Source organism: Balaenoptera physalus (assembly GCF_965194825.1).
Source record: "Balaenoptera physalus genome assembly, chromosome: 10".
Classification (NCBI taxonomy): Eukaryota; Metazoa; Chordata; class Mammalia; order Artiodactyla; family Balaenopteridae; genus Balaenoptera; species Balaenoptera physalus.
Window position 1 is genome coordinate 107,318,752 of NC_138889.1, and position 25,789 is coordinate 107,344,540.

The following is a 25,789-nucleotide window of genomic DNA, read 5'->3' on the forward strand; positions in this document are numbered from 1 at the left end:
CTTCTAGCTCCAGTGGCAGGTTCCTACAATTGTTAGCCTTGACCTTGGCCAAAGCCTTTCTCTGAACCTCAGTTTCTCCAGTTATAAATAAGAGATAATACCTGTCTAAGGTGTTGTAAGAATACATGAGAGCATGTGTAGGGCAGGGCCCAGTGCTTACTGCTCGTAAACAGCGGCACTTCCTGAGCACTTGCTCTGTGCCCCGCTGGAGCGGAACACTAGTTGTCCCGGTCTAGCCCTCCCAGTTGGTTTGGAAGGCAGGTACATTTGTTCCGGTTTCTCAGCCAAGGGCTGGAGGCCCGACAGTTTGCTGGGCTGGGCCGGGCCTGTCGTGGGGCAGCCGCTCAGACTGCCCGCTGCCCTGACCACCGCCAGGCTTCCAGTCCCCGCCCGCTGCGCTTCCCGCCGCAGAAGACTCCCGGGCCGCCCCGCCCCCTCCGCTGCAGTCCCGCCCCCGGCATAGCCCCGCCCCCAGGCGGAGCCGGCGCCCGGAGCTGTAGCGGGAGAGCAGGCAGCTGGACCCCAGCGCGGGAGGAGGCGGCAGAGGTACCGGCGGGAGAGGGGGGAGCGGAGGCACCGCGGTCGGGCGGAACAGGGAAGAAAGTGGCCTGGCGTGGGCCCGGGTGGTGTGTGGGTGGGAGGGGGTCCTCGCCGCGTTCGCCGTCTGCACGCTCCCAACCTCCCGTTGGGCTCCAGTCTCAAGTCAGCACGTCCAGTCCCCTGCCTCTGGCCGGTGCTGCCCCCTACCTCCTTTGCGGGACGGCCTGGCCCGCCCGGTGTGCGGGTGAGCGGATGCGGTGGCTCCCGACTCCTCTCAGCGGCACTGGCGACTGCCCTTCTGCCTGTCGGCTGTGTGCTCCCCCTATTCTGGGGCTCCCCTTCTCCCTGGGCGGCCTCCAACCCAGCCTTTGCACACCGCCCCCTAGTCCCGGGCCTGGCCTGGGAGGAAACATCTGTCGCGCCCCCTGGCAGCAGAAACGGGGTCATGACCTCCAGATGTGCTGGGAAGCGTCCAGCGCCTCCTCCTGGGGCAGCCAGGCCTTCCGGATCTGTGGGAGCGGGCCGGCCCCCTCCTCCCCAGTGACACAGGCCGTGAGGAATGTCCCGGCCTCAATGGACCCTGTGTGAAGCTGCCGGGTGGGGGGCAGAGCCCAAGAACATCCCCCAAGGCAGGCCAGAGCCCGGCACTGGGCCAGAGCAAGAGGCAGCCCATGGGCTGTGCACGCACAGATACACAGAGCTCAACCCACACGGAGCAGGGGTCTGCACAGACCCCCTCCCTCATGTCCCCTGTCACCCCCATCACACACAATTCACACACACCACAGCCGAGGCCCTGGAGCCTGGCACATGGAGCCAGGGCCTGCATCTGACACCACACACTTAACACAAGGCCAGCTTCACTCGCTTCACCTTCCTTTCGGTCTTCCAGCAGTGTTGAGAGGGGACAGGGATGGTTAACCCCATTTTAGAGGTGAGAGAACAGAGACTCAGGGTCAGTGTCACAAACTTGTCCTAGGAGAAACCAAGGGAGGAGGCACTCGGAGCCTTACTTGGTCCTGGAGCTTTAGCTGAGGGGTGCAGAGCCTCTGCCTCCATCCCTTCCTAGCCCAGCCCTACACAGTGTCACTGGATGATGCACAAAGACTCACCAGCAGGTGCCTGCACCTCTAGTGGGTCACCCACATCCCTGTCCCAGCCACCCACTCCATCCTGGGTTCACCTGAGGGTGACTCCCCCGCACGTTCTCATACCACCCTTTGCATCTGCCCCTCGTCTCGACACGTTTTCCGCACTTAAGCAGGTCCCTGGGGCCTTGGGTGTCTCACTCTTACATCCTGTGAGACCTCAAGCCTTAGCCCAACCCCCCACCTGCCCCACACCTACTCACACAGGGTTAGGAGTGGGGAGGTACAGCACTGTTTAGGCCCTGGAGATTGGCAGACCCAGGTTCAAATCCTAGCTGATACGGAATTGCTTCAGTCAGAGCATCCCCTTATCTGGACCTCAGTTTGTTTGTCATATGGGGTTCAGACTCTCAGCATCAGTGAGGCCAGGTAGGCAGAAGTCCCCATGGGTCCCAGTTCCAGCAAAGGGGCCTGGTCAGCATGACTTCCTCCCATACCCCCAGGTATGGCTACAGAGGCCTGCAAGAGGGTAAGCCCAGGCCTGTCCTTCAGGTTAGGTTGACTTAGGTCCCATGACTGAGCTAATGTGACCCCAGCACCTTCCTCAGGATGTGGGGCCGGGCAGGGGGCTGGGCCCAGAGTTGGGGCCACTTCCTGTGCTGAAGGAAGTCCTCTTGCTGTTCCTGCTGCCCTGCCAGCGCTCCCTGGGAACCCCTGTGTCCTTGAGGTATTGAGGCCGTGAGGGCCAGGGCATTGAGACCCAGCCTCTGGGTGCTCAGCTCCTCTGGGATCCTGGAGGAAGTGGGAGGAGCAGGGAGGAAGGTCTCTGGGGACAGGACGTCCTCCTTTTGTCAAGTGGACAGGACCCAGACACCAGTGGCCCCGTGGGTTTCCCGTCCGAGCGGAGACAGATCATCTGTCCGGTTGGGCCAGGTCTTGGTGGGGACACTCATTCCGGGCCCAGACCAAAGCCAAGGTGTGTGAGTGGTGACTGGGGAGCCCTGGCAGGCCCAGGGCCGCCCAGGCTCCAAGACCCTCAGGGCCAAGGCCCCGACAGCCCTGCCCAGCACTAAGCTGGAGGAGGGGGCTGGAAACCTCAGCCCCAGGCAGACGAGGAAGTGGCCAGGAAAGCGGAAGCGGCTTTGATGGTCGCGGAGGGGGCCGGAAGTCAACCCGCGTGGTGGACCAGGCTGGGGGCCCGGGTTCCTGTTTTCTCCCCAGGCTCCTCTGAGCAGACCCCTCCTCCCTCAGGGCAGGAACCGGCCTGCCGGCTGGGCACCAACCACCCGTGCCTGCCAATGCGGCCCGGCACCCGGAGAGCCAAGTCCCCAGGTCCGAGGCACGCCCATGTGGGCCGGCGGCGTGGGGAGTCCTCGGCGGGGCCCGGCCCCTGCACCCACCGATGACCTCTTCGCCCGCAAGCTGCGCCAGCCGGCGCGGCCCCCGCTGACGCCGCACACCTTCGAGCCCAGGCCAGCCCGCGGCCCGCTCCTGCGCAGCGGCAGCGATGCGGGCGAGGCCCGGCCCCCGACACCGGCCAGCCCTCGCGCCCGCGCCCACAGCCACGAGGAGACCGGCCGCCCCGCCGCGCCCCCCACCCGCTTCTTCTCCGACCCGCTGGCGCTGCTGGGGCTGCCGGTCGAGGAGCCGGAGCCCGAGTTCCCGCCCGTGCCCGAGCCCCGCTGGTTCGCCCACTATGACGTGCAGAGCCTGCTCTTTGACTGGGCTCCGAGGCCCCGGGGGACGGGGGGCCACACAGAGGCGGGCTCTGGGACCCCCGCCTCGGCTCAGGACCAGACTGCCGGCTCTGACCTGCTGCTTGAGGCGCCTGGCTTCGTGAGTGAGCTCGGGGGTGAGGGCGAGCTGGGGCTGGGTGGACTGGTGTCTCCACCTGTGCCCCCCTCGCTGCCCAACGCGGCCGTGTCCGTCCTGGAGGAGCCACAGAACCGAACCTCGGCCTACAGCCTGGAGCATGCGGACCTGGGCGCTGGCTACTACCGCAAGTACTTCTACGGCAAAGGTGAGGGGAGGGCCGCTGGGGAGGGGCCAAGGCCCCTGTCACCTGTGGTGAGCTGCCCTTTCCCTGGCAAGTCCCTGGCCACGTGAAGGCTCAGGCTCTGTCTCTGGGCCGAGGCTGCCCAGCTTTAACCACCTCCCTAAGACCAAGCCCAGCCTCCACCCAGCCAGGCATGCTCCGCTGCCCCCATCTGGTTCACCCTCACGCTCCTCCCGGCTGGGGAGGGATTTCCTATGGACATTTCTGTGAGGTGAAAACTGAACCCCTGCACCCGGGAACCCTGTTCTCATCAGTGCCCACAAGGGAGGGGCCCAGACATCCTGGGGAAGAATATGGGCACGGTGGGCGAGGCCATGCAGGATCTAGGCTTTGGAGCAGGCAGACGTGGCCCGCCTGGGTCTGGGGCAAGATATATCATCGGTGAGGCTGCAGCAGGGGTGAGGCCTAGGGCCAAGTGTATAGGTGCCGACAGGAGTCAGGATCTGGCTTGGTAGAACGTGAGCAGGGCTGACGAGGGGACTGGACTTAATCTAGGATCTGAACTAGTGTCGTGGTGGGACCTGGAGTGGGGACTTAGTGATGGATGTGGTCGAGCGAGGGTGGGACTGCTCAGGGGGCGGAGCTGGTCATCCACCGCCTGCTCCCCCCAGAACACCAGAACTTCTTCGGACTGGACGAGGTGCTGGGCCCGGTGGCAGTGAGCCTGCGGCGGGAGGAGAAGGAGAGCAGCGGAGGGGGCACTCTGCACAGCTACCGCATCATCGTGCGGACCACGCAGGTGGGCTGGGGTCATGGGAATCAGACCGTGGATTGCCTTCTGAATGGCCTGCATGTATCCTGAGCGCCCCTATATCCCCTCCTTAGCTCCGGACCCTCCGCGGCACCATCTCGGAGGACGCGCTGCCGCCAGGGCCCCCAAGAGGCCTGTCCCCGAGGAAGCTTCTAGAGCACGTGGCATCGCGGCTGAGCCCGACCTGCCTGCGCCTGGGCTCAGCTTCACCGAAGGTGCCCCGCACGCTGCTTACGCTGGACGAGCAAGTGGTAAGTGGGTGGGACACCCCTGCCCTACAGCTAGACCTGGTCTGAACCCAGCCTGCCCGGCTCCTAGCCACCTAGCCTTGACCCTGATCCTGGGCTGGACGGGGACCCCAGGAGAGCTGCCTTTTCAAAAGGAGGGCATCAGAGGTCATCTGGAGCCTTGCCTCTCAAAGTAAGGTCTGTAGACCAGCAACGTCCATATCATCTGGGACCTTGTTAGAAATGCAGATTCTCGGGCTCTACCCCAGACCTACTGAATCTCAGATCCCGCACTTTAAGAAGATCCCAAGGTAATTCCTATGTGCATTTCAGCTGAGGAGCGCTGATCTGACTGCCACCCCCTCTTCCTGCAAGTCCCTCTCCTTCCCTGTCAGTTTGCCCGGCAACGCCCTGCTTGGTCTCCTGCCAGTCTGGGGCGCTCGCTCCTTCCTGGGGCTGCCCATTCCACTGTGGGACCACTCAAGCCCGCTGAAGGTCCTTCCCTACCCTGTGCTGAAAGCTGCCTATTGGCCCTGATTCTCCTCCTCTGTCATTCAGTCTGTTAGTCATTCAACAAACATTTCCTCATACCTTGGTACCAGGCCCCAGACTGGATGCTGGAGACCTGTCTAGACCAGATGCTGTCCTTGAGCAGCTCACAGACAGGTGCGGGAGAGAGACCGCAGAGAATCATGGATAATGATGGAGCAGGATAACAGTGACAGAGCAATATTGAGGGCTCTGTGGGGCACCAAGGTAGGGCTGACAGCCCTTCCTTGGTTCAGCATCACGGAGGAAATGCAAGAGCCCAAACCAGGAAGAGCAGGCATTTTCTGGACAGAAGGAACAACTTGGGTGAAGCTTAGAGACTAAAAACTGTCACGTCAGGGTCCTGTGGGCAGTTCAGCGTGACTGGAGTAGGGCTTGGGGGGAAGGGGTGGGAAAGGCTGGCTTTTGGTCCTGAGGGCACTGTGGAGCCGTGGAAGATCTGAGAGGTTGAATAGCCCTCTGGCTGCAGTGTGGGGGCTAGACTGGAGGCCAGGCTGAAGGCTGTCGCAGTCATCCCAGCCAGACGTGGTGGTGATGATGGCAGAGGTGAAGAGGAGGTGACAGTCCAGGGACAGAGTGGATGGCCTTCGTGGCCGACTGGAGAACGGTGGGGGTGTTGTGAGATTGCCCTGCTTCTCGGCCGCTGGGAGTGGTAGTTTTTGGAGGCAGGGACCCTGGAGGATGAGTGGGAGGGGGGAGTCACAGTGAGGAGGTGAGGTGCCAGGGGCCGGAAGGACATCTGGGCAGCTGGAGCTCGGGAGAGGGGTCTGGGCTGGAGGCAGAGTTGGGGATATCATTCCATGGAGATGGCTGCTGTGGCCACTGAAGGTGAAGAGCGTGGGTGGAGAAGAGGCCCAGACATGAGAGGGTGAGGTCCCTGGGGTCTCAGGCGGAGTGAAGTTCCAGTTGTCCCAAGTGCCAACTAAGGTGAGAGGGTGCCAGGATGAGGCCGTGCCCGTGGCCGTAAGAGGGCCTTGGGGTTTAGGAGCTGGGGTGGAAGTGGGGCTGTAGCGTGAGGAGGGATGAAATGAAAGTGGGGACTGTGGGTGTAGACGTGCTTAGCGTGAAGACGGGAGGCCAGAGCTGGAGGGGCCCTGGGCTTGTTTGCATGGTGGCAGGGCGCCCTGAGCTGTGCTCAGTTAACCCCAGATGCAAAGGAGCCACAGGAGCCGGGAGCAGAGAGTAAGCAGAGGTGGTGCAGGGCTCCAGGCCTCCAGAGGCTGGGCTCAGGGTGCCTGGCATTTGAAGGAGGGGAGGACAGGCTGGCCTTGAGATAAGGAGGGTGACATTAATTGGGATCGAGCGCACTCTGTGCAGGGTCCTTGCCGCGAATCATGTCCTCTGTGGTCATATGGCAACCAGCCCCCTCCCGGTTCCTTCTCACCTTGATCTCCTCTGCCCTCCTGAGCACTGGGAGCAGGAGAGACAGAACCCACTTGATAAGCGAGGACACAGAAGTGGCTTAGAGAGGGCAGAGCTCAGGCCACACATGGAGGCAGTTCCGCCCCCAGGCCAGTGTCCCGGTCCATTCCCCAAGGCCCAGGGGCGCTGCCGGGTGACTGAGGCCTGTGCCTTCTGCCTGTGCCCTCCCCCGCAGCTGAGCTTCCAGCGCAAGGTGGGCATCCTGTACTGCCGGGCGGGCCAGGGCTCGGAGGAGGAGATGTATAACAACCAGGACGCAGGACCCTCCTTCATGCAGTTCCTCACCCTGCTGGGTGACGTGGTGCGGCTCAAAGGCTTTGAGAGCTACCGGGCCCAGCTGGACACCAAAAGTGAGGCCCAGGGGGCCCGGGGTGGGGGCAGACCCAGGCTGAGGGGCAGGCTGCCTTGGTGAAAACCAGCTGCCTGCTCACTTTTCTGTCCCATCTTGTCCTGGGTCTGGGGCCGGGGGTGGAGAGTTCTTTGGGTAGGCTGAGGACGTGGGTCCAGGGCTGCAAAGGCCAAGCCACGGCTGGGAGGAGGGGCTGGGACTATCCCCCAAGGCCCCGGTGCCCTACTGGCTGAGCTGGGCCAAGGGGGTTTGTGGGCACCACTCTCTCCATCAAACACACATATTCCACCAGCCCAGACCCTGCCTCCCTGCTTGGAAAGGTCCCAGGGCCCCTGGAAGGTGTTTTTATCCAGCACCTCCTGCCTGCCTTCCACTCTCTCAGCTGCTCCACACATGCTGGTTCCTGGGCCAACATCTGTCTTCTCCTGGGACATCCGCCCCCGACTCCCTGTTAGCAGGCCATTTCTCATTTCTGTCTTCATTCTATCTCAGCATCCCCCCATCCCAATCCCAGGCTGGAGGCTGGATCCTGTGGGGGGAGGGGAAGGGAAGCAGCCAAGGCTGAGGCCCTTGGAGCTCATGGCCTGGACCTTGGCTGGTGATGGAAAGGGGTTGTCCACCTGCTGGCTGGGGGTACAGAGGCTCCAGACTGCAAGCAGGATGGCAGGTTCAAGCCGTCCAGATTTCCCTTGCTCTCCCTCGGTGTCCCCAACTTCCTGGCCACAGCGGATTCCACGGGCACGCACTCCCTCTACACCACGTACCAGGACCATGAGATCATGTTCCACGTGTCCACGATGCTGCCTTACACCCCCAATAACCAGCAGCAGGTGTGAGGGGGCCCTGGGGATGGGGGCTGGCTATGGGCTTCTGGGGACCATGGAGGGGTGCTGTGTGGGTGGCAGTGTTTGAACCTTGGTCTGAACTCTGCTGACCCCTAACTACTCTCCAGGCTAGTGTCCCTCCCCAAAGACAAACACCCCAGGCCTTCACCAGGGGCAGGTTGGGGGGAGCCACTGGTGCCCAGGCTCTTAGGTCTCACCCACATCCCCCACCTTCTAACCCCCAGCTCCTGCGGAAGCGCCACATTGGCAACAACATTGTGACCATCGTGTTCCAGGAACCCGGCAGCAAGCCCTTCTGCCCCACCACCATACGCTCGCACTTCCAGCACGTATTCCTAGTTGTGCGGGCCCACGCACCCTGCACTCCGCACACCTCCTACAGGTGGGCGCCCGGGGTTCCAGTTCTGCCAAGGGTAGGTCTTTCTGGGCCCTCCCTTTGCCCCTGACTACCGCCTCCTTCCCCATAGGGTGGCTGTGAGCCGCACCCAGGACACCCCGGCCTTTGGGCCAGCTCTGCCCCCTGGCGGAGGTCCCTTTGCGGCCAACGCCGACTTCCGGGCCCTCCTGTTGGCCAAGGCGCTCAATGGCGAGCAGGCGGCGGGCCACGCACGCCAGTTCCACGCCATGGCCACGCGCACGCGCCAGCAGTATCTGCAGGACCTGGCCACCAACGAGGTGACCACCACGTCGCTGGACTCGGCTTCCCGCTTCGGCCTGCCTTCCTTGGGCGGGAGGCGGCGGGCGTCCCCCCGGGGCCCGGGCGCTGAGCTGCAGGCGGCAGGGGCGCTGGTGTGGGGCGTGCGCGCGGCGCCCGGGGCGCGGGGCGCGACCGGAGCCGAGGCGGGCGGCCCTGACGGCGCAGAGGTGCCATGCCTGCTGGGCATCTCGGCCGAGGCGCTGGTGCTGGTGGCGCCGCGCGACGGCCGCGTAGTCTTCAACTGCGCCTGTCGCGACGTGCTGGCCTGGACCTTCTCCGAGCAGCAGCTCGACCTGTACCACGGCCGCGGGGAGGCGATCATGCTGCGGTTCGACGGGCCCCCCGGCCAAGCCGTTGGCGAGGTCGTGACGCGCCTGCAGGTGAGGCGCGGGAGTAAGGTTGGGGTGCAAGGTCCCTGCGCGCGCGCGCGCGGCGGGGAAGGAGCCTGCTTTGGAACCCCTCGTTCCCGCCGCCTCTCCTGCGAAAGGGGAAGTCGGGGTCGTGGGGCACACCGGGAGCCTGGCAGGGCTGGAACTGGAGGTCCCCAGGCCCTCTTTTGTGGGGTGGGTGGCTAATACCCTCCTCGGGGGTGTGGGAGGGCCCATGTGACCTGGGATGGTCCCCGGGGCTGGCGCTGGGGCGGCCCCTCCTCCGGCAGCCCCGCTCACGCCCCGCCCCGCCCCGCCCCGCCCCAGCTGGTGAGCCGCGGCTGCGAGACCCGAGAGCTGGCGCTGCCCCGCGACGGCCAAGGCCGCCTGGGCTTCGAGGTGGACGCCGAGGGCTTCGTCACGCACGTGGAGCGCTTCACGTTCGCGGAGACGACGGGGCTGCGGCCCGGGGCGCGCCTGCTGCGCGTGTGCGGCCAGACGCTGCCCAGTCTCGGCCCCGAGGCCGCTGCCCAGCTGCTGCGCTCGGCGCCCAAGGTCTGCGTCACCGTCCTGACCCCCGACGAGAGCGGCCGACCCCGCAGGTCAGGACGTCGGGACGCAGGGAGGTGGGAGGACCGGGCAGCTGGCCACCGCCTAGCCGGTGCCTCCCGTGTGGCCATTAGCGACAGGAATCTCGCGTGGAGGCCTTCACTTCTTGAGAGAATCCCGCGTCTCTTAATCTCTCTGAACTGCACTATCCTTATGGGTAGAATGAAGCCTATTAAGCTCGCGTCTTCACCGCCCAAAAGGTCCAAGAGCAGCCCCCGCTATATTTCTCACAGACACCCTCTACACACTATTGGTTACTTACTGCATTAAACCAGGGATATGCAGACTTTTTCTGTAAAGAGCCAGATAGTAAATATTTCAGGTTTTCTGGGCTATCTGGTCTCTGCTGCAGCCACTCGACTCCGTCACGGTAGCACAAAAGCATCCAGAGATGACATTTAAATGATGAGTGTGGCCTCGTGCCACGAAAACTATTTATGGACCCTGAAATGTGAATTTTATGTGACTTTCACATGTCATAAAATATTCTTTTTATTTCTTTCAACTGTTTAAGACTGTAAAAGCCAATCTTAGCTTTCAGTAGTACAAAAACAGGCACATCTGCTAAAAGAGAAAAGAAAAAGGCAGAGGCTGGATTTGCCCCCAGGCAGTACTTTTTGGATCTCTATGCTAAGTGGTTTTCACATGTAATTTAAATTCTCACAGCAAGCTAGGAGATCAGTACTATTATCCCCATTTCACAGATGGAGAAACTGACATTCAGCGTGATTTGCTTAGGATTCACAAGGGCAGCACTGCGATTTGAACCGAGGTCTGGACAAATGGCCAGTAGCCAGGCAAACATTTTTCAGTGTTGTCAGAGAGTTTGGAGAGCTCTCCTCCTCCTGGAAGCGAGCCTCGGGCACAGCTGGGAGTGGGGCTGGTGATGCTGGTGTTCCTGCCTGACCACCTACTCCTTCCTCCCCCAGGAGCTTTTCGGAGCTGTACATGCTGTCTCTGCAGGAGCCCAGCCGGCGGGGGGCTCCCGAGCCGGTGCAGGATGAGGCCCCAGCAGTGGCCCTACTGCCCACCACGAAGCAGCTGCTGCAAGTGTGCCTGAACGATGGCGGTGGTCCTCCAGGGCCCGGGGACCTGGCCGAGGAGAGGACTGAGTTCCTGCACAGCCAGAACCCTCCATCACCCTGCAGGTGCGCCCTCTCGGCCTTCCCTCTCCTCTAGCCCATGAGGCTGGACGGGAAGGCCTCTGCAAGCAGGGTCCACAGGTGGGGGCAGCTTCCAGTGCTGAGCCGTCCCCGCTCTCCCCAGCTCGCTGTCCGACGAGGCCCCAGTCCTGCCCAACACCACCCCGGACCTCCTCCTTGCCACTACGGCCAAGCCGACAGCACCCAGTGCTGGCAGGGAGACACCCCCTACCCAGGTGAGCAGAAGCAATGCTCTGGAGCGCAACGAGCAGGGGTGGGCACTGTGGTGATGGTGGGCGTCACTGCATCTATACCCACTTCTGACCCCCAGGATGGGCCAGGCAGCCCCAGTGGCTGTGAGGACAGGGGTGACCCAGCCCCGGAGCTGAGGGCCTCCTTCTTGCCACGAACCTTGTCTCTGAGGAACTCCATCAGCAAAAGTGAGTCTGGAGCAAGATGGGGGCCTTAGGAGCGGGGCGGGAAGAGGCCTGGCCTGCGCTTCCCTAGCTGAGCCCAGCTCCGGTGCCCACAGTCATGTCAGAGGCGGGCAGCGAGACCCTGGAAGATGAGTGGCAGTCCATCTCAGAGATCGCCTCCACCTGCAACACCATCCTGGAGTCGCTCTCCCGCGAGGGTGAGGCCACCAGGGTGCTGCGGGCGGAGCCAGGGTGGGGCTTTCTCCCATTACCTCCCTGCCCAGACGGTCCCTCTGTCCCCACAGGGCCGCCCATCCCAGAGAGCAGAGATGCCAAGGGAACTCCAAAATCTGACGCTGAGTAAGCCTCCCACCCGATCTACCCCTTCACCCCGTGCCCAGTGTTCATGCCCACCCACTGGAGTGAAGCTCTGTCCCAGGGCTCTGCTGTCACAACACCCAAGTCAGAAGACAGGGGTTGGGCCCCTCTCAGGCGGGTGGGTCTGGGAACCCAGCCCATGGTGCCGCCCCCTGCCCTGGTCCCACTGAGTCCTGAATCCCATGTCCTCAGGCCAGAACCCGGGAGCCTGTCTGAGAAGGTCTCTCACCTGGAGTCCATGCTCAGGAAGCTGCAGGATGACCTGCAGAAGGTGACACGGTGGCCGCGGGTCGTGGGGAGTCACAGGGCTGCCCCAGGAGAGGGGCCAGGGGCCGGCCACGCTGACTCCTGCCTCGCCCCACCTCCCCCCAGGAGAAGGCAGACAGGGCGGCCCTGGAGGAGGAGGTGCGGAGCCTGCGGCACAACAACCGGCGGCTGCAGGCCGAGTCGGAGAGCGCGGCCACCCGCCTGCTCCTGGCCTCCAAGCAGCTGGGCTCCCCCACCAGCGACCTGGCCTGAAGCCGTCGGGTCCAGCCTCAGCCCGGCTGCGGACCTGCTGGAACTGCCCGGTCTCTCGCTCGGGGCACCTGGGCCACACCGGGCCCCGGGCCCTCCTCAGGGACTCTCCCTGCGCGAGGCGCATCTTAGCACTGCCCCCGCTCCCCGGCCCATTATTTGGTGGCATTTTGGTGGCGAAGTTGCCCCTCTACCCCATCCCCGTTTGTAAATATTCTGTGCAGAAAAGGGGACTTCAGGGAATAAAGAAGCCACCATTATTTGTGTCCACACAGGTGTTCATGACATGATGGGGGAAGGGGCCTTGCCCCCTCAGGCCCCGGCCAAGCTCCTGGGACAGTGGCTCAGGGTTGGGCTGGCACAAACTGAAGGGTTCTCTGAGGCTAGGCCACCCTTGGCTTCTGTGTCACAAACATTGATTTGGTCTGTGGGGAAGCAGGTGGCCACACCCTGTACCTATTCTGCTTAATTGTTGGAGCCAGGCCCCTGCCCTAGAACCAGACCTGCGGGGCTGAGATCAGAGGCAGAGCCCCGCTGGGCAGGAGAGGAAAGGCACTTAGGGGCCAAGGGGCGCGTGCCCATGCCCTCTTTAAAGGCCCTGTCCCCAGTACAGGCCCCAATCTCCTCTCTGTAGACACTGAGCCCCTAAGCCTGGCACTCCCTCAGTCACCTGGCCAGATCTGGCAGGCCCCAATTCCAGAGGTAGTAGCTTCTCTGCCTTAGTTGCCTGGGAGATGTTTCCATGTCCCAGAGGAAATCAGCCCTTGACCCACTTCTCTCCTCACCAGCCCATGACCCCTTCTTCCTCAGCAGGCTGGGCCCTTTCCCGTGAGTGGCATCAGCAGGTCCAAACTTGAATCGTGTCTAAACTGTTTTCTGGATCTGAGGCCCAGACAGGACACTGACTTGCCCAGCATCACATGCCTAGTTCAGCCCTGCTGAGACTCAGGCCCTGGGGTCCATAAACTGAGACTTTGGCAGGATGAGCTTGGCTCTGAGAAACAGAGCTTCAGGGGCTCAAGCTTCATGGAGGAGGTAATGTGAGGGCTGAGGGTTCTTTTGTTTTTTGTTTTTTATTTATTTGTGTGCACTGGGTCTTAGTTGCGGCACGCGGGATCTTCATTGTGGTGTGTGGCATCTTTAGCTGCGGCATGCAGGATCTAGTTCCCTGACCAGGGATCGAACCTGGGCCTGCTGCATTGGGAGCGTGGAGTTTTAACCACTGGACCACCAGTGAAGTCCCGGGGCTGAGTTTTAAAGGCTCAATGTCGGGACATTCGATCCCTGGTCGGGGAACTAAGATCCCACGTGCCGCAAGGTGTGGCCAAAATGTAAAAATAAAGGCTCAATGTCCTGTTCACCAGGTAGAGAAGGCAAAGGTATCCTGGGTAGGACCAGCCTGGGAGGCCTGTTGGACTGGAGTCAGCCTATGTAGGGACCCAGGGTCAAGGAGGCTGGAGCTGAATCAGAAAGGGCTGTGAATGGGTGCACTAGAGCTCCTGGGCTAGCAGTTCCCAACACTGTCCCAGCTTCCACCTGGTGGACTGTAGTGAGGAGCCCAAACAGGGCAGGGTGGAAGGCTCTGGTGTGATACATGTTCAAAGGGAGGGTGATGTGATTTGGGTGTCAGAGCCCTTTGGCTACAGGGAAGGCAAGGCCAGGGAGGAGGCTGTAGTAGCAGCCCCAGTGGAACAGGCGGTGGCTGAAACTAGGTGACAGCAGTGGAGATGGGGAGAACTGGGCACATTTGCCAGGACCCAGTGAGGAGGTGGACTTGAGTTGCTAGGGGAGAAGATGCAGAATCCATGGTGGTGGCCAGGTTTCTGGCTGGAGCCCCTGGAGGATGGTAAGGCCATGGCTGAGACGGGGAGGGGGAAGGGCAGGCTGGGGCGGGCTGGGGTTCTTTGGAACACGGAGAGTTTGAGAGGCCTGAGGGATGTCAGTGTGCGATGTCCAGTGGGCTGGTGCACTGGAGAGAGAAGTCTGGGCTGGAGACAAGGATTTGGGACTGGTGAGCCATGAGCATGAAGAAGTCACTCAGGGAGTGTGGGAAGGACCGTGACAGGGCTTCTGGGGGTCACGGGATGTCACTTCAGGACACTGGGAAAGCCAAGAAGAGCGAGGCACAGCCTGGGTTGGAGGACCTGGGCTCACTCATTCTCCTCTGGGCCTCAGGTTGGCCACACTGAGGGCAGCTCTGCCATCAGTTTCCTGTGGTTAGCCTTCTCACCCCGCCAGGTCCCTCCTGGCGCTCGCCCTCGCCCCATTTACAGCGCCGCTGCTCCATCAAGCCCCACCTCCCCAAGCGCCCCCAGCAGCTTCGCCGGGGTCCTGACCTGGCCACCACGCTCGGGTTCCGCCCCTCGCTCGTAAGTACAGCTTGGCCTGGTCCCAGAGTGGCCCACCTGCTTCAGACCCTGCCCCCCGACCAAGAGCCTGGAGCGAAGCACGATTCGCTCGATGCTTTCCGGTTCGCCAACATTCCGCCGCCAGCTGGCATCTTTCCTCGTAGACACCGTCCATCGGAGTCTGCACCCTGGGGCCTACTGTGTTCCCAGGGGACTCGCTAGATTTGCAGCACGTCCCACTGAAGCCCGGTTGCTCCTGCCTTCACCCTCCCGCAAAACCCTGCGCCGCCACCGGCCTCAGGATGGGTTTTCCTGAAGCGCATTACCTGGCGCCCCTGTTGTAGACTGCTATCCGTGCGCATGCGCACTAGCGAAGGCAGGCTCTAGCGGGCCACGGCCTCTGGCGACCCTGCTTTACTGCGCGTGCGTCGGGCCAAGCCGGAAGTACGTCCAGTTCTAGTCCCGCTGGAAGTCGATTTGTTTTTGTTCAGGACTCCTGGGCGTGCGCGCGGTGGTGGAACGGCGGCTTCGGATTTAAGATTTCCTCGGTGCTCCCAGGGCAGGGTATCAAAGCATAGACCTTTACCTGGTACCTCCCCTTCCCCAACAGATGCAAACACTCCCTCATCCATTTAAGGGATGAACTCCGAACGTCTTAGCCCCGCGTTCTTGATCTTTCACAGACTGGCCCCATCGAACCTTTCAACGTCTCTCTTACCCCGCTCACCTACAAACGCTGGCTAGTCCCTCTGCGAAATCCACCCTCCTCTGTTGATGTAAGACCTGAAGCTAGTGTGGCCTCTGTGAAAACCTTCCTGAAAATGCTCCATCCCCACAGCTACTGGGCCCTACCGGGTTCTCACTAGGCTGGGACCTCCCCCAACTCCCACCCCCTTAGCTGCCTGCTTTCATCCACCTGCTGGTATCTAGGCGTTTCCACAGGCAACCTCAGACTGCAAGCTCCCGGATAGCAATGTATTCATCCAACTCTGTGTCACCAACGTCCAGCCTGAAATGACCAACAAAGAGTGTGCTGAGTGTTTGCTGAAAGAAGGCAAATCTCTGGCCAGCTTGGCAACGAATTTATTAGTTCAGAGTAGAAAAAGCAATAGTCTAAATGCTTTGATTCTTCACTAAAAACAGCCTTTTGACTGGAGAGCAGCCAGCCTGCTCTCCCCATGACCCTCCGAACAACTCGCCCTACTACTAAGGCACTTGAGAAAAGGGGGAACAGAGCAGTCTCAGAGAGAACCTCCCTGGATCCTGGAGAGGACCAGTGCTATCCCACCAGTTCCCTTCAACCACAACCCAGCAAGGAAAGAGCTGGCAGAGCCCTCTGCAGGGTAGGAAGGCCAGCCCCTCAAATGCTGGTGGTTAGGCACAAAGAATGCCAGCACCACACAGTGGCTGGTAACAGGGGCATTATTTTGGCTCAAGGTGTAAATGAACCCACGATTTGAGGAAGACACTTGGTAATAAGGCTTTGTGGCCTCAAAGGCCATAGCTCCCGCCTGTCCCTCTCTCTAGGAGAGTACTAGAAGCTGGAGGGTGGGGTTGAGGGACCCCAGAATTCCCTATAGAGACTGGAGCTGAGTATCAGGATAAGGGAAGGAAGAGTTTGAGTTTTCCCAGCTCTCCCCTTTCCAGAGAAGTTAATGCTTCTGCTTAAGCACCTCCAAAAAGAGAGAGAGAGATAGATACTGCCAATAGAAGAATAAAATGCACCCCCCCTCCCCAGGAAGACATCACCCAAAAAAGTAGGGGGCAGCTGGAGAACACCCCCCCCCCCCCCCCCAGAATCCATAAGTGCTTGCTTTGGGAGGGCTTCCATCCCTTGCAACCCAGTGCTCTGGGCAGGGCAGGTCCCTGCCCTTTAGGAGCTGATCTGACTCAGAAGGGCTGAGAAGTCCATGTCCGCAATGGAGGAGAAGTCTTCATCCCCTGAGAGGAGGCCGTTGGTGAGGCCAGAGGCTCCCAGGGGAGTGGGAGCTGGGTCAGGGGGCCTCTGGGACCCTGTCACCAGACGAGTTATAGCCTCAGGGTACTCCATCAGCATGGGCTCAGCTGTATGGGGGGCCATGGGTACACCCTGGTTCAGCAGCTGCTGGAACTCAGAGTTGTCGACGGATGCCAGGTCTGTGAACACGGCTGGATCTGTGTTATTGCCGAGCAGGGCCCCCAGGTCTTCATCAGCATCAAACTGCAGCTGCAGCAGGGCCTCTGTCAGTGTCCCTTCCCCAGCTGGGTTGGTCTTGGGGGCAGGTTGGGTCACAGCCTGAGCAAGGCCTGGGGCTAGGACTGGGCCAGGGGCTGGGGCCTGGGCCAGGGCTGATGCCATGGCTGGGGCAGGGGCTGGGGCCTGGGCCAGGACTGGGGCAGGGGCCGGTGCCAAGGCCGAGGTCTGGCTTGGGATCTGCCCAGAAGGAAAGACCATGGGGGAGAACTCCTCAAAGTTGATGGTGCTGAGAGATGGTGTAAAGGGATAGGGCTGGGGAGCTGGAAAGAGAAACAGAGAGGCAGGGGTCAGAGAAAGCCTCAGAGGCCCACCCCATCCTCTGGACCCCAGCTGCTGTCAAGACTGCTTAGGATCAGTCCTTCTCTGTGGCATCACAGCCAGCACCCTAGCACCCTCCTCTTAATCCGATCTGACCTCGCCTGTAAGGTCCAGTTCTAGCCTCAACTCCTTGGAGCCTTCCCTGTCTACCCTAGCCCACAAAACTCTCACAGCCTTTCAGAGGAAGGGACGCTTTCAGAGCTGGTGAAACCTTATCTTACAGCTGAAAGACCAAGCCCTAAGTGGGCCTGGGCCCAAGCAACACCCAGTAAGCAGGGGGTCGTCATTCTTCTTTGAGCCACACAGCAGCACATTCAGTTTGCTGTTTTGCTACTTTAGAGGTGATTTTTTTTGTTGCCCCACTTCAATGGAGAGCTGAGGGCAGAGACTGTGCATTTTTGAAACTTCTGTATCTCAAGGTCTCCAAAGTGGGGTTTAACTGGCATAGGGGTTCTCATCCCCAAGAGGTTGCTGGCTCCTGGGCCACACCTCCAGAGCCTCTGATTCCACAGGTCTGTTAGGGGCCCAGGAATCTGCATCTTCACCGCTTCCCTGACGGCTGTGACACAGGCAACTAGGCCTCAGGCCCTGAGAAACAGGAGCCCAACAGAGAGCAGGCTTCAGACATCTGCTGCTGAGACTTACTGCTCATCTCCCTCCCAGAATGGGTCTAAACCACGCGCTGAACAGATCTGAGCCTATAGTTCTGGTGGGGCAACCTTAAGGAAATCCTTACCCGGCTTGGGGACGGAAGCTGAGCTGCGGGAAGGCACAGCGATGCGCCGGGTCGGAGGCCGGTGGTCGGTGGGTCCTGTGAGGCAAAGGCTGGGTCAGTTCTTGGCGCCCAAGGTCCCCCTTCCCCCGCCTTCTCTCTAATTCTCCCACTGCCCCTCTTACCATTGAAAGGACTCTTTTTCATGATGCTCTTAAAGGTCTCATATGTCCTTTTGCGTTTCTCCTCAATCCGGTGACGATCATCTGGGAAAGTAATGGAGAAAAGCGGGTCTTACTCTCCCCAGCTGGACCCCCAAAGCTCTCAAAGGACCCTTGGGAGGTAGGTGACGGGACAAACTTCTCTAAGGCCCTTTCTCCAAACCTTCTCAGCCAATGAGAAGAGCTGTGTGACTCTGTGACACTCAACAATTATAAGAATGGGGACTTCCCTGGCGGCGCAGTGGTTAAGAATCTGCCTGCCAATGCAGGGAACACGGGTTTGATCCCTGGTCTGGGAAGATCCCACGTGCCGCGGAGCAACTAAACCCGTGTGCCACAACTACTGAGCCTGCGCTCTAGAGCCCGTGAGCCACAACTACTGAACCCGTGTGCCACAACTACTGAAGCCGGCGTGCCTAGAGCCCGTGCTCCGCAACAAGAGAAGCCACCGCGGTGAGAAGCCCGCGCACCGCAATGAAGAGTAGCCCCTGCTCGCTGCAACTAGAGAAAGCCCGCGCGCAGCAATGAAGACCCAACACCGCCAAAACAAAACAATTATAAGAATGCCATGGCTTTGTGAGAAGACCTCTGTTAGCTGAATCTGCCCTCTGAAGGCCACACAGGTACTCCCAGGTCAGGGGCACAGCTGACATCCCTGTTCCCCTCCAGCCTTGATCAGGCCTGGCACTGTGCCCTCTGCTCTCTGGGGCAGCCCAGGCACGACAGACCAGCTTCAGACTTCAACAGACGCTTAATCTTCTCTCTGATGGTCTCAGAGTTCAGTCTGGAGCTTTCAGAACTTTCTAACTACTGCTGCACTTGGATATCCCCAAAGGACTCGACGGCAACAGTCCAAAGCCAACCTCACCATCTCACCTCAAACACCTGGTTCTGGTTCTTTCTCCTTCTGTGTTCCCTCCCTACCTCTCTGCCCTGTCCCCAAACCTTGGACACATCCTCAGCATCTTGCTCTTTCTCACTCCCTACCATTCACCGCCTGGACACATATTTACCGAGCACCTACTGCGTGCCAGGCTCCATCTGAGCCACTGGGATATGGCCCTGAGTAAGCGGACAAGGTTCCGGCTCCCAAAAGTTGACATCCTAATGACAGAGGGGCGAAGACACAACCACATACAAGTGATAGGAGCTCTGAGGGAGAGGCACAGGGTGATGTACCACCACCAGAAGATCAAGGAATCTAGTTTAGAGGTGTCCGGGGAAGCACTGGTGTGAGCCCATCACGTGAAGATCTGGGGGCCAAGCATTCCAAGCAGAGGCAACAGCTAGAACACAGGTCCTGAGGGGGACTGGGCTTGGTGTGTGTTGTACACAAAGGGCCCGTGGGGCTGAGGGTCCCCAAGGCGGCCGGCAGTAGATGAGATCGTCTCGCTTTGCATTCCCTCTGCAAGGTTCATACGGTACCTTCTCTCCCAGGATGACCAAAACATCTTCCAAAATGGCCTCCCCACCCCGAGTCTCCCCATCTCAGATCCTCTGCACGCTGCTGCCAAAGCAAGTTCCAGATCTGCTCATGTCACTTCTCTGCTCAGAAACCTTTGGTGGCTCCCCACTGCCTTAGGATGCGACCGTGGATGAATGCCTAGAGTCCAACCTTCAAGGCCCTTCTGGGGCTTCCCTGGCGATCCAGTGGTTAAGACTCTGCACCTCCACTGCAGGGGGTGAGGGTTCGATTCCCGGTCGGGGAACTAAGATCCCACATGCCACGTGGCGCAGCCAAAAACAAAACAAAACAAAGCAAACAAAGCAAACCAGCCCTCCTGCCGGGGCCTGCTCACCACCGACATCAGCTCCCACCGCAAAGCTGTCCCCAAACGTGCTGCGCCGTGCGCTCTTCAACACCCGTGCCCTTCCAGGTGCTGCTCCACCTGCCTAGAAAATGCACTTCTGGGTCTTTCTCCAACTTAAATGCCAACTCCTCCACGCAGCCGGCTCCAGCTCCCACGGTATTTTGCACACACCTCCATTTCGCACGTTACTCTGTGACTTAAGGCTCTGTTTTGCATGTGTGTCTTCCTCATGTGACTGAGCTTCCAAAGAGCAGGGAACATGTCTTATTCATCTTTGTATTCAGATGACCTGGCACAGGCCCTGGCACCAAGTGGACACTCAGTGATTATTTGTGGAATGAACTGATGGCCGTTTTGGGGGTTGCTTTCTACACTCTATTCGACAGTTCCCAGGGCAGGAAACACTCTCAGGCTGGATGACGGACTTTGAATAAAGGATCACTCTGGCTGTTCCTATTTGATCAGATGCCCGAAAGCCTTGACCAAACCATGGCTGTGTGGTAGTCTTAAGAGAGATCCGGTGTGGCAACAGGACCCTGGAGCCAGATGGCCTGGGTTCAAATGAGGTCATACTCACTGAGTATGTGACCTCAGGCAGGTTAGATGCTCACTCCCACCTCAAAAGGTTCATTAGAGAATAAAATCAGGTAATTTGCTGATATGCCTGGAATAGGGCCATGCCTGTAATAAGAGCTCTGTAAGTCATGGGTATCGTTACTATTAAATGAGGCAAGAAAGATAATCTGATTACTGTGTAAATCCCCGCCCGACTCCAGCTTCTGACCCTCACCTACAGCTGCCACATCCAGGCCTGGCCTCACTCCCACTGGCTGGGGCCCAACAGCCCTGCTGCTACCCTCCCCAGCTGGGTACCTGTGTCTGGCAAGTACTGGAATTCCATGGGCTCGCTGAGCTCCCGATCGGAAGGCCGCCGCAGCTGCATGGAGACGCGCACGGGGGCCTGCAGGCCGGGGTCCGCGTAGGGGGGCGTCCGGAACACAATGGCCACTTGCCGGTGCACATCAGCTTGTGAAAAAGAGCCTCGGGCCTCCCAGCCTGGTCCCGTGAAATACACCTCGATATCCTCTGCCAGAGATGGGGCGGCTTCGTGGGTCACTGTGCTCAGCTCACCCAGCCTGCCGCCCCCTACAATTGCTGCTACTTATCTCTGGACATACATCGCCCTACTGTCCCCAAGGTGTTGGGGGAGTGTCTACACCAGTTCCCTGACACTCACCATGTCTGCTCAGCCCTGCCCTTCACCTCCTGATCCAAAGAGTACAGCCCTCCTCCCGGGTATGTACCTTTCTGCACCTTGTCACACAGCAGGAAGATCTCATCCCCCCCAAGGCAGCTCCCAGAGTTCCGATTCACTCGGCAGATCTTGAGCTCGGCAGTGTTGGGGGCGCCTGAGGGTGTGGGAATAAGGAAGGAAGCCCTGAACCACCAGAGGTCTCCTGGGCTGACCTGCAGGAAATGCAAGGCTCCTGCCCAGCCCAGAGTCAAGGCTGTCTATAGAGCTTGCTGACTGTACCTCTGCAGCCAAGGTTCGACCATTCCCATTGGCTCCTCACCCCAACCAATTCAGCAACTATTTATCTACTAGCACCTACTCTGTCCCCAGCTCTGTTCTAGGCCTGAAGAATATAACCACGCACAAAACCTAAACATCTCTGCCCTCACGGAGCTTACAATCCAATGGGAACCAACGTGATCACAACTCCTCTTTCTCCACCTGACCCAAGTAGTCTTCAAGGCCCATTCATACCCGCCTTGGCAATGAACCCTTCCCTCCTGACCCCCCGGTTCATCCTGGTTTCCGGGCCTCGGGGCTCCAAAGGCCTTTTATTTTCACTCATCCTGCTGGCTACTTAATTAAAGACTGCAGTTGATCAATGTCGGCCCAATCATCCGTGAACTTCCTGTGAGCTTTCATCATTGAATTATTACTCTCTAACATTATCTCATTTCTGGGAGTTCATTTCCTGGAGTCATTAGTACAGTTCTGGGCATACCACCCTCTCGTCACGTATTGGAAATGCCTGTCTCCCATCTGACTCCCTGCCAGCCTGGAAGCTGTACCTCGAGGGCAGCTCTGGGTCTTCTTTGCCTCGTCTCCCCGGCCAGCACAGTGCTGGGCACAGAGGAGACGACGAATACGCTGGATGACCGGACAAAGCCAGAGCAACTTTTGCAGGCCCCCGTGCCCGCCCCCACTTCCTCCTCACAGGTCCACCCCTCCTCCCTGCCTGCAGTTCCCTGGTCACTCACGGTTGTCAAAGATGGGATGAGAGAGGACAGGCGACAGGCGTAGGGGCCTGCCTGCCGGGTCCCGCACTGTCACCTGGAAGCAGAGCCGGACGGCATTCAGGTCGTAGTCCCCACGCTGCTCTTCTATGGGAACTGCCAGAAAAAGAGATGGTCAGGCGCTCCTGGGCGGGGGAGGGAGCAGGACATGTGTGTGTGCAGGGGTGAGCTCTGGGTTGGGAGGGCTGTTTGAGGGCATGTGAAATGGTAGGAGCCCTAGAAGAGGAGGAAGAGAAGGTTCTAGACCCATCACTGTCTCCACCTGTGACCCTGGACGCCACGTTCCCTATGTCCCCTCTCCGGGTCTCTTTTCCCAATGGTAAACAGCAAGATTCCATCTGTACTGTGGGTCTTGGCCAGCGAGGGACAGATGAGGGGAAGGTGGCCTCAGGGGGCGACAGAGGCTGGAGGTGCTCCAGGCAGGCCCAGGCCTTTGCCGCCGCCGCCCTCACCTTGGAAGGGGTTGTTGTTGGTCTGGATGCGCTGACTGATGGCCTGCTCCAGGTCCCGCTTCTTTACACACTGGATCCCCAGGTTCTGGAAGCTGAGGCCCCCCCGGGCATCAGTCCCACTGTCTCCAGAAGAGCATGGGCCCTCCTGCCTTGCCCACTCTGCCCGTTCTCCCCCACCCACTCGCCAGGTGAGCACTTCGTGCTTAAGCCCCTTGAATGGTCCCCAACCATGCCACCGTGAAAGCCACTCCCTACTCTGGCTGACAAGGCCCTGTGCCCTGGCACCTGGCCCCAGCTGCAGTCCCTGCCGGCTCCCTACCCTCTGCCACAGGGGCTTCTTTCCCTTCTCCAAACACATGAAGCTCATTCCCACTTCAAAGGCTTTTGCACCTGTTCATTCTGCTGGGCGTCTTCCTTCGGTGCTTCTCTGCTTTCCCACATTTAGGTCTTACCTGCGAGAGGCCCTTCTGACCTCCCAATCCAAAGGAATGAGACCAGCTCCTTCGCCTCCCCCACCTCGGACTCTTCTTCCAAACTATTACTGCTTTATTTTCATCACTGAATGATGACTCCCTAACAGTATCTTGTTTAGTTATTTGTATATTTATTTATGGCCTGCCTCTGTCAACTAGTATGTAAGCTTCAGGGGAGACCGGTGGTTCAGTGGTTTTCTTTCCCACTACGAGAGATGTGACACTGAGGGACTCGCCCTTCCAGCCACAGGGGTTAGGGGTTCAGAGGTGAGTAGGGACCCATTCCTTTTCCATGGAGCTCACAAGGAGCTCCTCTCCGCTTGAGAGAGGAGACACAGACAATTTCAAGACAAAGGAATCTGCTTGCAGAGCTGGGGACAGAACAAGGAGTGAGGAATTCTGCCCTCCCTCCAGAAAGGAGTAACACTGTAACAGTTAGCTACACAGCTGCCCCGCCTCTCCGCCCTCCATCTCACCACCACCCCTGCCACCCATGACGAGCTCACCTGTGGATGCAGCGGTCCGGGCAGAGCTCAGCCTCATAGAAGCCATCCCGGCAGTCTTTCCCCACAAGCTCATGGGGGTGAGGCCGGTGAGGGGGGTCCTTGGTCACCAGGGAGATGCGGACTGTCCCTGGCCCCGTGTAGCCATTGATCTGTCCAAAGTACAGAGAGAACCCTAGAGGCTCAGAAATTCCAGACCCACCTCCCACCTCCCAGACACAGACTGTGTGGGCCTGAACGCAACTCCCTCCCATACTGACTCTGCGTCCCCCACCCGGGCGCTGTGCTGACCTTGATGGTGGGGTGGGTCTTGGTGGTATCTGTGCTCCTCTCGCCTGGGATACTGCCTGCTGAGCGGCCCTCGCACTTGTAGCGAAAGCGCATGCCCCGCTGCTTGGGCTGCTCGATGATCTCCACGTAGGGGCCGGAGGCCTGGGCCGGCTCTGTGGGGGACACGCGGGCCAGCCCCCATCAGATGGCTGACCCCATTGCCCCTGACCCTGGGGAGCTCGTCCCAACCCACTGAGAAAGGATGGCCCACTTACCCGTGGGGAAGATGAGGGGGAAGAGGTCTGAAAGGAGAGGGAGACAAGGGTCAGCACAAGGACACATCCTGTCCTCACCAGGGAAGGCCTGCTTCCCCACAGCGAGGAGATGGAGCCAGGCCCCTTCCCAGGGACACGGAGTCGGGGCCTGCCACCTGGAACCTGCAGGGAAACTAAGGGGCAGGGGTAAAGGAGCCAGAAGCACCTGCTTCCTGAGGGAAGCCGGGGATGGGGGCCTCCCTCCACCAGGGGAAACTGAGTCAGGGTCTCTTCTATTTTCATAAGTTAAATCAAGGGAGGGCACCCTCACCCCCATCCCGAGAGGAAACTGAGTCAGATACAGTCCCCCCTAACGAGGAAACTAAATCGGAACTGCCCCCCCGGACCCCGGGGGGAAACTGAGTCAACGCCCCCCCCACACCCCACACCCAGAGGGGAAACTGAGTCAGACCCCCGAACGCCCGCCCCGCCCCGCGCCACCATCCGGCCGGCCGCTCCCCGCGCAGCGCCCATCGGCGTAGGAAGGGTCGGAGGGCGACGCAGGGGCTCCGGCCGCGGTCCCGGCGGCCACAGCGCCGCCACCCCGCGGGGTCAGAGGTCGCCCTCACCGTCCATGGCCGGGGTCCCGGGGGCGGGGCCGGGGTCGCAGCTGGGCCCGCGGCGCGCGCTACAGCAGAGCCATTCGCCAGAGGCGGAAATGCGCTGCGCGCGCCCGCCGCCGCGTCACTGCCGGGAATCCGACCGCGCCTGCGCGCTGGGTCGCCGCCGTCGCCGCCGCCGCCGCCGCCCCTGCCGCCCCTCGCGGGGGTTAGGGGCGAGTGAGCGCCGCGCGGAGGACCGGGAGGCCGTGCGTGCCAGCGCTGTTGGGGACCCGGAGCCAGTGCGCGCTGCGCGGGGCACCGAGAGGCTGCTCGCCTGGGGGCCGCTCCCGGGGCTGGCGGGGCGGCTCGGCTCGTTCCCGAGTTTGGGCCCCGCCTGGAGGGCGGGGCCGGCGATTACTCACAATGTTTTTAGGGGATTTCGGGGCCCCCTTCCTCCGATCCGAGGAGTTTGGTGATGTCACCCTGAGCCGGGTCTGGAGCAAAGCCAGGGCTGCTGGGCTTCGACCGCCCGCCCTGCGCAGGGGAGGGCTCGGGCCTGCTTTGCCCTCAAAGGCCAGGTGGCTGAACTCCTCACGGTTTCCTAGTCGATAAAAGGGCTGGTCGTTCTCGGTGGTTGTTGCCGCAGAAGCACTTTTTAATTTCCCGTCCCCCCCAATCTGGCTGCAACGAGGGGAAAGGGAAGTGCCCGGACCTCTCCACCTGGCAGTGCTTGGATCGTGGGCTTCGCGGAGCCTGCTGCACACTAGCGTGGTCCGAGGCTCCGCGCCGCGTCCTTTCCCACAGGCGAGCCGGGCCCAGGCTCATCTGTTTAAGATCATCCACACTGCCGGCCCTCGGGGCAATGGGAGGGCAGGGGGCGCCCAGAGGTAAATCTCTGGAGCCTCGTCTCTGCAACCTGCCGCCTCTGTTTTAGAAGGTCCGGGACCCCCAGGGGCCGCTTGAACCCGCAGGGTCACATCCCCCGCCTGTCTCCCCACGGCTTCCTCCTGGGGTCCAGCCGTCTCCCAAAGCATTTCCACTAATTAAACGTCCTGTAACTCCTCGCCAGGGGTGCAGCGGTCCGGGCAGAGCTCAGCCTCCCCCAAGGCCAAGCCCAAGGCACGTTCGAGCGGGTGAGGGTGGGCCTGGAGCACCGCGGCCCCCCCCAACCCCAAGGCAGCTTCCTCATCCCAGAATGAGGCTGCTCCATGGCAGGCGGCAGAGTCTTCCCCAGATGGAGGAAGCCTTTTTATTTTCTCTAAGTCCGTTCTAAATTAGGGAATCATGTGGGAATTGGAAAAGATTGGAAATTCTGACTTTCTTTCCCAG

The 25,789-nt window shown here is 60.5% G+C and overlaps 2 protein-coding genes across 5 annotated transcripts; one reads left to right on the top strand and one right to left on the bottom strand.

Moving 5' to 3' along the window:
• The first annotated feature begins 2,886 nt into the window (after positions 1-2,886).
• On the top strand, positions 2,887-12,213 carry SIPA1 (signal-induced proliferation-associated 1). Its single transcript, XM_082477222.1, has 15 exons — positions 2,887-3,648; positions 4,296-4,423; positions 4,510-4,686; positions 6,809-6,983; positions 7,709-7,812; positions 8,052-8,209; positions 8,295-8,904; positions 9,220-9,494; positions 10,431-10,649; positions 10,768-10,879; positions 10,975-11,083; positions 11,176-11,277; positions 11,365-11,419; positions 11,630-11,708; positions 11,810-12,213. Exons 1-15 carry the CDS (start codon positions 2,976-2,978, stop codon positions 11,954-11,956), a joined length of 3,123 nt encoding a protein of 1,040 aa, XP_082333348.1. The 5' UTR covers positions 2,887-2,975; the 3' UTR covers positions 11,957-12,213.
• Positions 12,214-15,368: 3,155 nt separating this feature from the next.
• RELA (RELA proto-oncogene, NF-kB subunit) lies at positions 15,369-24,848 on the bottom strand. 4 transcript variants are annotated; one of them, XM_082477229.1, is made up of 11 exons: positions 24,488-24,847; positions 23,880-23,906; positions 23,626-23,777; positions 23,338-23,486; positions 22,359-22,450; positions 21,871-22,002; positions 20,904-21,008; positions 20,473-20,685; positions 17,753-17,833; positions 17,592-17,666; positions 15,369-16,797 (listed from the first exon to the last, which is right to left on the bottom strand). In XM_082477229.1, exons 1-11 carry the CDS (start codon positions 24,492-24,494, stop codon positions 16,175-16,177), a joined length of 1,656 nt encoding a protein of 551 aa, XP_082333355.1. In that variant the 5' UTR covers positions 24,495-24,847; the 3' UTR covers positions 15,369-16,174. The 4 variants fall into 4 exon arrangements, with proteins under 4 accessions (XP_082333355.1, XP_082333357.1, XP_082333356.1 ...); XM_082477231.1 differs by lacking the exon at positions 24,488-24,847 and adding an exon at positions 24,360-24,450; XM_082477230.1 differs by lacking the exon at positions 23,880-23,906 and having other exon boundaries at positions 24,488-24,848.
• Between the last annotated feature and the right edge of the window lie 941 nt (positions 24,849-25,789).